Raw genomic sequence first — 11614 nt, 5'->3', positions numbered from 1 at the left:
TAGCCTCCCTCCAGTCAGACAGCCCCAATAACGCAAAGCCTTTGCTCCAAAATAGTTTTATACATCGGTGGGGGCCTTTAAGAATATCAAGGTAGCCATGTTGGATGGTTTTGTGTGGCTTTCTGCAGTGCAAAAAGAGTCTGTATTCACTCAGAAAAATAAAACCCACACCAGACGGTTAGTAAGCAAATATGACTGTGTGGTGGGTTTCACCAGAGAGAGAGAAAAAAAGCAAGTGAACGAGTTAAAATCCAACTTAGAATTAGCAATAACACCCCCTTTTCACTGGAACAATGTGAATGTTTTTGAGGAGGGAGGGGAGGGAGAGAGAGAGAGAGAGAGAGAGAGAGAGGAGGAGGAGGAGGAGGGGGGGCGTTCTGAAATAATATAGTCAGCCATTTTTTATGTAAGGGGATTTTTCTTATTGGGGGGGTTGTTAAAAAATAAATATAAGGGCGGCCATCTTTGTTTCTCTGCCTTGTAGTGTAAAATATTCCAAAACGCCCCCCACTTTGTGTGTGTGCCGATTTGAATAATAAAATAAATATTATTCGGAAGGAATATACTTTTTGATCTCGAGGACGGGGTCGCTGACAAGGATATAATGTCCTCTCCTCTCCGTTCTTGTGAGGAAGATGAGGGCATGGCGGTTAATTCCGAGGGAGGAGATTTTGATGAAGAAGAAGAAGACGACGGGGAGCTGGACGAGAACGCAAGCGACATAAACTCGCCGGCGGCGCCTCGAGAAACTGCAGCGTTAGCCGCGCCAGGTACCGTACACACACCGGACCCCGGAGCGCGCCGGGGAAACACACACACTCTCACACACACCCATACACATACACACGCTTACAGCTTAAGATATAATTTTTTTTTTTTACTTTTACAACTCCAAGCATGAATAACACCGCAACATCTGCAGCTCCAGCAGTCTGTGGTACTTGCCAGTGACAGTAATTGCTACACACCATAAGCAGAGAAAAATGTGCACCTTGAGCACGAAGTTTCGAGTTTAACCAAAGTTCACTAGTCACATTTTCTGTCCCATAGAACACTTTACGCTGTTTCCAAGCCATCAAGGAGTGATATTTTATTTACAAACGTACTTTACCACATAGTGCTGATGATAAGCTACTAAGGCTAATATCCACATAAACAAACCAAACCCGATTGTCGAGTGCAGGCTTGGAGAGAAGCTCACGACTGATTGAGAGAGTGGTGTTGTGACAGAATGTAAATAAACGTGACCCGACCCACTGTCACTTCAGACAACATACACACACCCCTAACATTACAGTGATCTACATGTATTTATCTACAACACTGTAATTTCCTCAGGTCCTTTACTTTCTGTCCTGTCTTGGTGTTACAGAACTTCATAGCTACATGCACATGTTTACATGTTCACATAATGACAAACGCTGTAATGGATACAATAAATGTAGCATCTTATTATCAACAGACTAAAGATCAGCTTAGTAACACTTTGACATTTGATATCACCCCTGATAAGTTGTGCTACAATGGTGTCTTGTTTCAGCATTATCATAACATATAGGGGGAAAGTCAAAGTTTTTTAATATTATTATTATTATTATTATTATTATTTTAGCCTACATGTTGAGTAATTTGATCAAACATGTATGTTGTTTGATAGTTGGCTCGGCTTGCAGCGCGTACTACATGTGGGACGTTTGGAGTTTGAAACGCCGTAGGCCCTTTCTTTCTGTCTCGCGCAGGCAATGAAAGGAGCGCCCGAGTCAATTAAAGCACGCGCCCCCGTGTCTTCCTGCGGCCCCTGGAGACCTGCAGCGGCGGCTGCTCGCCGGCTGTGTTCAGTCCCGGGAGCGCGAGCTCTCGGCGGGGGGGTGAGGGGTGGGGAGTCGCCGCCGCCGCCGCACTTCACCGCTCTGAGCCGCAGCGGCGCGCGGCCTGCACATCCCCGAGTCCCGCGTGCGCGCTACTGCCGCCTCTGGCTGCGCGAGGGCAGCTGGGCGGGAAAAACAATCGCGCCTCTCGCGAGCTGCGTCTAATGACAAAAGGCGTTATGTGAAAACCGTTGATTTGAGTTACAATGGACCCAGTTCTCAGCTTGGTTTTCTTTCCCGCCACCGCCACGACCGACACAAACCAGGCGTGCGCCTTTGTCCTTACTTCGTACTAAAACCGAGCATGAACAGTTTTCCCGAGCTCACCAAACTAACAAGAATTTTAATGTGCAACATTCAGGAGCACAAAAATAATTCTCAATAATTCCTTCAGTTTTAAATGACAGAAGATAAAACATGCTAACTACTAGATATTCGGTATGCCTTATTTATTAGTTTTGGCACGTGATATCAAGTTATCTGATTCTTTTTGTCAGATACAAAAATGAAGACATTTTACTTTGATGTTTAGCCTTGGGCAATGTTAAATATAATATATACTGGATATATACGCAGCCTTTAACAATTGCCTTGACTGAAGAAATACATTTTACAATTTTGAAATGAAAGTTTTTCTCTATAAAGCAGTATGAAACTTTATTACATGAACATTGTGATCATCATCAGGATTATACTGGTCTGTGATTTACACAGCCATCAAATTATAGCACTAGAGCTCATGTCAGGTTAAACAAATGGAGATGAACCTGACAGCTTAGTGCAGGTCTGAGGTTGAGCAAGTGAGTGACACTGATGCTGTCTGCTCCATCACCCCCCACGGTGCTCTCAAGAGTCAACCCATTGTCAAGCCTAATTGTTTTGGGATGCGGTTTAAAGGGATCATTTTCAGCGTGTGTCAAGGATTATTGTCAGTCCAGTTTAGTCGTCACTCTGTTCTATGTCCCCACCCCAACCCCCACCTCACCCCCAACACACAAACATACACGTCCACCTGTGTTCTCTTTTCAGACGATGGTGATGATGGAGGGGAGACATCAGACAGGGAAAGTCTGGGAAAGAAGAAGAGAGGTCCAAAAAAGAAGAAGGAAACTAAAAAGAAAGACAAAGAGGGCAAGACCACCAAAGCACGCAAGCGCAAAAAAATAGTATGGCATTCCTCCATTAGCATTATATTCTTTAATAACGTTCACTTGAATATTGTGTTTTTACCACTTTAATTAGGCACTTGTCAATTCTAAATTGGCACCTCTGTGTCCTAGGACAGTGATCTAGAGAGAGACTCAGAACAGGACTATGGAGTGAACTCAGACAGTGCGGTCAGTGATTATGGAGAGAAGAAGAAGAAAAAGAAGCATAAAGACAAGAAAGAAAAGAAGACCAAGAAAAAGAAGAAAGATGATGAAGACAGTACACATGAAGAGACCACAAAAGTAAGACAGCTGTTTGATCTTTAGTGGGGTTTATGAAAAACAAGTGCTTCTCAGAGTTCCTAGCTACAGTACAGTGCCCTCCACTAATATTGGCACCCTTGGTACTGTAAATACTGTATAAGCAAAGAAGGCTGTGAAAAATTGCCTGTATTGTTTAACCTTTTGACCTTTTGTGAAAAAAAGAATTCACAAAAAAAACTGATCTCATGGATATCAAACAATTACAAACAGAAAACAGGTTTATCCAAAAAAAAAATCTGATAAATATAGGTTTGCAACAATTATTGGCACCCTTTTAGTCAATACTTAAGTCTTCTCCTATAATGCCTGATGAGGTTGGAGAATACATAGCAAGGGATCTGAGACCATTCCTCCATACAGAATCTCTCCAGATCCTTCAAATTTTGAGGTACACGCTGGTGGACTCTTTCTTCAGTTCACCACACAGGTTTTCTATGGGTTTCAAGTCAGGGGACTGGAATGGCCATGGCAGGACCTTGATTTTGTGGTCAGTAAACCATTTTTGTGTTGATTTTGATGTATGTTTTGGATCATTATCCTGCTGGAAGATCCAACCACGGCCCATTTTAAGTTTCTGGCAGAGGCAGTCATATTTTCATTTAATATCTGTTGATATATTATAGAGTCCATGATGCCATGTATCCTAACAAAATGTCCAGGTCTTCTGGCAGAAAAACAGCCCCAAAACATTAAAGAGCCACCACCATATTTAACTGTGGGCATGAGGTACTTTTCCATATGGCTACCTCTCTGTGTGCACCAAAACCACCTCTGGTGTTTATTGCCAAAAAGCTCTATTTTGGTTTCATCTGGCCATAGAACCCGATCCCATTTGAAGTTCCAGTAGTGTCTGGCAAACTGAAGACATTTGAGTTTGTTTTTGGATGAGAGTAGAGGCTTTTTTCTTGAAACCCTTCCAAACAACTTGTGGTGATGTAGGTGACTCTGGATTGTAGTTTTGGAAACTTTCTGACCCCAAGATGAACTAACTTCTGCAATTCTCCAGCTGTGATCCTTGGAGATTTTTTGGCCACTCGAACCATCCTCTTCACAGTGCGTTACGACAATATAGACACACGTCAAATTCCAGGTAGATGCATAATAATTCTAGTTGACTGGAACTTCTTAACTATTTCAATGCTTTTGCTATTTTCTTATAGCCACTTCCCATTTTGTTGCACATCACAGCTATATTCCTTGTTCTTACCCATTATTATGAATGACTAAGGAATTTGGCCTGTGTGTTACCTCATATTTATACCCCTGTGAAACAGGAAGTCATGGTTGAACAATTTCCTTTTCCTAGTCACGCAGGTGTACTAAAAAAAAAATATCAATGAGAATATACTTTAAATATATATTTTTTCATATGAATTCATAGGGGTGGCAATAATTGTTGCACACCTATATTTAACAAACATATATATTTTTTTGATAAACCTGTGTTGTGTTTCAATTGTTTGATATCCATGAGAGCAGAGTATTTTTGTGGATGAACAATGAAGACAAATTTTCACAGCTTTTCTTGCTCATATTTACCAAGGGTGCCAATATTAGTGGAGGGCACTGTATATTCCTTTTCCACCTTACACTTCAGAGGACCATAGATGCTTGATGCTATACATTGTAGCATTCTTAATTTGGATGGAAGCAGCTTCTCCTCTCTTACAGATAGGTCATGGGGATGTATAGTATCTCAGGTAGAGGTGCTTGTTTTTATGATCATTGTTTGGCTACACATTTCTTTCAGCCAGTAGAACTAAAGACATCTGCTCAGTTGGCGAAAGACTGGGGTCTGGAGGATGTGGATCATACTTTCACAGAGGAGGACTATCGTACACTAACCAACTACAAGGCCTTTAGCCAGTTCATGAGGTACTCTGCCAACTGTATGTGGTTAATGTGGCACTTAAATGCACCACATGTATCAGAATGAAATAAGCATGATTGGGGATTTTAATTTGTTTTGCAGGCCTATGATAGCCAAGAAGAACCCTAAGATCCCCATGTCTAAAATGATGACCATCTTGGGAGCGAAGTGGAGAGAGTTCAGCTCCAACAACCCCTTCAAAGGTTCGGCAGCCGCAATTGCGGCTGCAGCAGCCGCCGCTGCAGCAGCCGTTGCTGAGCAGGTCTCCGCGGCAACCGCCTCTCCCGAGCCGCCCCCACAGCCACCCCCACTTCGCAAGGCCAAGACCAAAGAAGGGAAAGGTGAGTGGCTTAGACCAGGATGGAGGTGCATGGTGTTGTCTTAATAGTGTATAATTGATGCTGGAATAGTAAATTCACCATTTACTGTATAATGTTCGCACAGGTGATCTCTTTTTTGATTGTGTAGCAATGCCATTGTAAGGATTATTTTTAAATATCCCATATTTTACCCCCAACTAGTTTTGTTTTTATCAATTTAAACAATGCTTATGGTAATAGTCAGATCCCTTCCCATGGGAATCATCCTGAATATAGGTGTGTGTGTGTGTGAGTGTGTGCACAGGCATGCAAAAGTGAAAAACAGCATAATTATTGAACATGCCAGATGCATAGATTTTTATGTTGGAAAAGATATTTTAAATATTATTCCACGTTTATTGAAAATGCATAATACAGCCTTTAGAATGTAACATAAGGGTCACCATTTTCCAGTCTTTTGGAGTAAAGATAGAAAGTGCATTGCTCTTTTTTTGGCAAGCAGCTAGCAGTTATTATTATTTGTATGAATGCCTTCAGTGTGTGTAGTGTACTGTCCTGTGTTTGTGTGTGACAGGCCCTGGTTATAAGAAGCGCAGCAAGAGTCTACGCACCTCTGACAAAAAGAAGCCCAAGCCTAAGAAGATGGCTCCCCTCCGAATAAAACTGGGCGCTCTTGGGAACAAGCGCAAGAAGAGCAGCTCGGTGAGAATGAATGCTGGTTGCATGCTTTCACTTGCTCACCCTTGAAGAGAATATAGGCAATAACTTACACAGTACACAAATTTATTCAAACCTTTATGCATATTACCTACTTTACACTAATAGTATAGTATTTACTAGTATTTTTGCTAGTAAAGCAATGAAGAAAAAAGTCTTTTATAACCTTATCTTCCTGAGCTGCTGGGAGTCCTGTAATAGTAATGCTGCATTCGACTAGAGAACTTGCAATTCCTGAACTCCAACTAGGAAAAAAACAAATAAAATTCTGCGATTTCTACTTAGGGTCATCTTCTTAAGTCCAAATTCAACAAGTTCAACAAGTTGTTGAAGAGTTCAACAAGTGCCATAACATCAACATGCCTGCGCAAAGCTTCATTAGTAGACAAAATAGCACTTCTTTCCTTTGAATGAGTTATCCAGTATATACACAAGTATTTGCTTTAGATCGATCAACATGCAGACATATTAACTTGTAAAATATTAACACTGACTACACAGATCGCTGTTTTGAGGAGGAAAATATAGGCAGTTAGCTGGCTAGCTTGTTTCTAACAAAAAAACGAACATGGAGGAGTCCATGTTTTTCCCACTTTGTATCTAGAATGCATGGAGACCGAAAATGACGTCATTCCGAGCTCGGACCTCCCACTTCTGAGGTAAGTCGAATGCAGCATAATTCACAGTCAGTGGTGTGTCAGGGGTGCTGAGTCGGAATTCGCCAATCAGGAGAGAGAGAAAGACTGTGAGCTTGTAAATAAACAAAACTAAAAGAGCAAAAGCATCCAATATTTAAAAAAAATCAGGACTGATTGTGTTTTACCTTTTTTTGTTTGTTGAACATTTATTTGTTCTCTAATTTGGTGGAAAGCTAGTGAGTGACTGCAAGACAATTTTTCCTCATTGTGGACTTTGTATTGTTATTATTAGAGATGCACCGATACTAAATTTCTCAGCCGATACCAATAACCGATTATTCAGAGTCATATCGGCCGATACCGATAACCGATACCGATAGTTCTGCCTTTTATGCCTTCTTTTAAATTAATATTAATTAATTCCACAATTCTGAAGGAAATGTGAATAAAAACTTTATTCTCTCCATTTCAACAAGTTGTTTCACAGTAACTGGTCTCATAAACAATAAACAGAAAACACATTACTCTAATTAACATTAACACATGAACTAAATTCTGAAGATTAAAGTAAGATTTCTTAACTTACTGAATGTTATTAATTCATATTAACAGAATTAATTGACTGAATTCTAAAAAACCTCCTGGTAGTCTCACATTCACTCACCACAAGCAAAAGCATTTCTACTTCATCACTGAATATCAAATTGGTAATATATAATTTAATAATAACTTTTTTTTGATATTAACTCATATTAACATTAACTGGTTATGAAACATACCACTCTATTTTCTGTGCAATATATATATATATATATATATATATATATATATATATATATATATATACAGCATCGGCCGATACATCGGTGCATCTCTAATTATTATATCAATAATATCAGTTATTATCAATTAATATCAAGCTCACTTATATTGGGTGAGAGTGTGTGATTCAAGCCCTCTGCTTGTCGATCTGTGTCTTTATCCTCTGGTGTGACTGCACTAGCTGGCTCGTGCCAAACTGTTTTGACAGGCTGATGAACCAAATACACAAATTGGATAACAAAATACAGGGAGAACATAGACTGGGCTAAAAAGCATTGGAAATGAACCAACAGTGATCATTTTGTTCTCTACACTGTATTTCAGCTAGAGCTAGTAAGCTAGTGGCGTCTGCCAGCCCTGGAGATGAGCAGAGCCTTGGGGAAAGTCTAATTCACACTGTTTGAAATGAGGCAACTATGTTTGTTCTGTATATTATGTGCTGTTTAGAATTCTGCTGAATGAGCACATTTACACAGGAGGCAAGTGATGTACAGTAATAACTATGACAGTCACATTGATGTACACAATAGTTATTTTATTCTCATAACACTTCTGTAATACTGAATTGTGAATCGTGAATACCTGGGCTTACTTGCATACTAAAAAATAGTATGCCACTGTATCATTGGTATCATTATAATTTAGGGACACCACTTTGTGTCCATTATACGGTTTGGGATGCGGCTTTAAATGCTTTCTGAATGTCTGTTACTTGGCACTCTCAGTTGTGAGATGAATTTAAATGGTGGAAAACAACCCAGCACAACCCACGTAACAAAATGTTCTTCCGCAAGTAGCTTGAAATGGCATTTTTTACCAGGGGAAATTCCAAAATCTTACACTGTAGATGTAAAACAAATGCAAAAAAATAGTCAGTCCTGGAAAATGTTTGATTTGAGCATACTGCCCACCTACACAGTGAGAAGGGTGGTGAGAGAGATGATGAAGGCAAAGATTGCAGTTTCAGAATTGCTTGGTTTAGTGTTTTTTTTTTTATTTATTCTTGTGGTTTCAAATGTCAAAATCTATTAAATGCTAACTTTTTAACAACATGCTGTTTGAAAGGGATCCAAAAAAGAAGCCTGAGAGCACAAATGCTCTATTTGTACTGTATCCACAAAATGGCCTACGCAGTCATTCTATTGTGAGACAAACTCTATTGAAAACCTGTCGTCAAAATCAAAGATGACAGTCCCCATACACAAGCCTAATTATATGTAGGGTATATGAAGAGCTTAAAATGCTCTGCATGGAGCAGTGGATGAAGACCACTGTTATTATCCCCAAGAATGGTTTCACCAAATATGAATTGCACTATTTGAGAAAAAAAAAAGATGTATGAAAAATATTGTGTTAAGGTTAAATCATACACAAAATCACCAAAATCACCAGTGTTGATTTAACACCCACAGTGTTGAATTTACACCCTACAGTGTTTATATAAATCCATTGGACACAAATGAACACTCTGGGTGTTAATTCAACACTAGGGATTTTACTGTGTACATAAGTTCAAGGATAAAATATCACTCATTGTATGTGTTGTTTATTTTATGTATTAATCTCTGCCAATAACTTTGGAGTTGACTGTATGACAAATTAAAAATCATGATAATGACTGAAAGCAGGAAAACTCCAGTTTGTGTGAGTGGTTGTTCTTTATAGTGATATCGTATTGGTGTATGTGTTTTATGTAGAGTGAAGATGTGGACGATGATGACTCTGAGCAGGAGAACTCGAGTGTCCACAGCTCATCAGTGCGCTCAGACAGCTCCGGCCGGGTGAAAAAGAACAAGCGAGGTCGACCAGCAAAGAAAAAGAAAAAAGGTTGGTGGTGTGTTCACTGATCTGTGGCACTTCCTCTGTTTATATTGGATGTTTTTTGTTTTTTTTTCAAAGATGATCGAGGTCCATGAAACCCCCCCAGAAATGAATTATATTATATGAAGTGTCATGAGTTCCAGATGTCAGCAACTTCATGCTTTCAGCTTGTTGTTGTGTGCCCTCTCTTATCTCTCTCTGTCTCTCTTAGTTCTGGGAGATGAGGACGGTGATGGCTATGAGACAGATCATCAGGACTACTGTGAGGTGTGTCAGCAGGGAGGGGAGATCATCCTGTGTGACACATGCCCCAGAGCATATCACCTAGTGTGTCTGGAGCCTGAGCTGGAGAAAGCTCCTGAGGGCAAGTGGAGCTGCCCACACTGCGTGAGTCACCTTCATAATAGTTAAGCTCCTCTAAAGCTTGCTTAAAAGCTTAAAGGAGTGACAGGTTCATATTTTTTATTAAAACCTGAGTTATAAGTGTTATGTAGTGGGTGTGCAGTGTTACATATTTTAAGGGGAGCTTGGAAAATCGTTTTTATAAAAATATACCACTGGTAGAAAGGCTTCTTTTAATGTCGTTACACTTAATAAGGAAGATCTGCTATGCCTACATAGCACCATAGACTTTGAAGCTGATGTCTGTCTTTGCTACATTTTATAACTGTGTGTATTTGTAATTTAATACACATTATATGGCTAAAAGTATGTGGAGACCTGACCATCACACCCATATGTGGTTCATCCCTGAACTGTTGCTACAAAGTTAGAGCACACAGTTGTATAGGATTGTCTTTATATGCTGTACCATTACAAGGTCCTTTCACTGGAACTCAGGGGCTCAAACATGTTCAGGCAATACAATGACCCTGTGCACAAATTCAGGTCCATGAAGACATGGTCTGCCAAGGTTTGAGTGGAAGAACTCGAGTGACCTGCACAGAGCCCTGATCTCAACCCCATTGAAGACATTTGGATGAACTGGAACATTGACTGTGTTTCAAGCCTTGTCACCCAAAATCAGTGCCTGACCTCACTAATGCTCTTGTAGTTGAATTGGCAGAAATTCCCACAGCCGTGCTCCAAAATCTAGTGGAAAGCCTTTGGAGAAGAGAGGAGGTTATTATATCTTTGGACTAGATGGTCAAAAAAAGTACATATGGGTGTGATGAACAGATGTTCATAGACCTTTGGCCATATAGTATAAAATGTCAAGAAAACTGAATCAGATTATAACACTTTACCAGGGTGAGTGCTGACTGCTATCTTTCTTTGTCTTAGGCTGTTGTCCAATTTAAATTTATGAATTCGCATGGTTTAGACATTATTATTCAGTTATTATCCAGCCTCAAATTAGGTAACTATTATTAACTGAAATTAATAGAAAAGTTATATAGTTATTTGAGTGAGGAATGTAAATAGAAATTAATCTGGTATCCTCGTGTTTTTCTTTTTTTGGTGGGGAGAGGGATTGAATCTATTTTGAAATCATTTAACATCAACAGACACTATAATACAGGGGTCACACACACACAAGGCTGGGGTCAATGTTACACTGAGGTTAAGTTAAAGTACGGCCTGCTCAGCTAATATTGAATAATGTAACATCATATCCTTGCTTATGAGTTACTTGGAGAATGCTCTTTATATTTGGCATATTATAAATGCAAATTTGGTCGTATGGTGTAAGGGGCATCAGATAGTTTCACAGTTGGTCATTTTTTGACATATGAAACTACTTTGCTTGCTTTCTAATGTTTTTTGTTTTAATTTGATGGAGAAAATCATACTGTAATTCTGTGATATGCTATCTACTAGGAGAAAGAAGGGATTCAGTGGGAGGCAAAAGAAGAAGACTTTGAGGAGTTTGAGGAAGAGTGTGATGATGGAGGGGTGGTGGAGCCAGGACCAGGAGGAGAGGAAGAGGAGGATGATCACATGGAGTTCTGCAGAGTGTGTAAAGATGGAGGAGAACTGCTATGCTGTGACTCCTGCCCTTCCTCTTATCACATACACTGCCTCAACCCCCCACTGCCTGAAATACCCAACGGCGAGTGGCTCTGTCCCAGATGTACAGTGAGTT

General features: G+C 39.9%; 1 protein-coding gene across 3 annotated transcripts in view; it reads left to right on the top strand.

The window, feature by feature from the left end:
• The first annotated feature begins 352 nt into the window (after positions 1–352).
• Positions 353–11614, top strand: part of chd3 (chromodomain helicase DNA binding protein 3) — a 53097-nt gene continuing 41835 nt past the window's right edge. The window contains exons 1-9 of one of the 3 annotated variants that reach the window (XM_053629156.1): positions 353–770; positions 2898–3034; positions 3149–3319; positions 5091–5215; positions 5313–5551; positions 6105–6232; positions 9405–9534; positions 9740–9915; positions 11350–11607. In XM_053629156.1, coding sequence (XP_053485131.1) covers positions 605–770; positions 2898–3034; positions 3149–3319; positions 5091–5215; positions 5313–5551; positions 6105–6232; positions 9405–9534; positions 9740–9915; positions 11350–11607 — 1530 coding nt within the window. In that variant the 5' untranslated portion in view covers positions 353–604. The remainder of the gene's footprint in view (positions 771–2897; positions 3035–3148; positions 3320–5090; positions 5216–5312; positions 5552–6104; positions 6233–9404; positions 9535–9739; positions 9916–11349; positions 11608–11614) is intronic. The other 2 variants (XM_053629155.1, XM_053629157.1) reach the window with 2 other exon arrangements.

Source organism: Ictalurus furcatus, chromosome 7, assembly GCF_023375685.1.
Source record: "Ictalurus furcatus strain D&B chromosome 7, Billie_1.0, whole genome shotgun sequence".
In the NCBI taxonomy this organism is placed as follows: Eukaryota; Metazoa; Chordata; class Actinopteri; order Siluriformes; family Ictaluridae; genus Ictalurus; species Ictalurus furcatus.
This window is presented reverse-complemented; position numbering and strand designations above follow the sequence as displayed.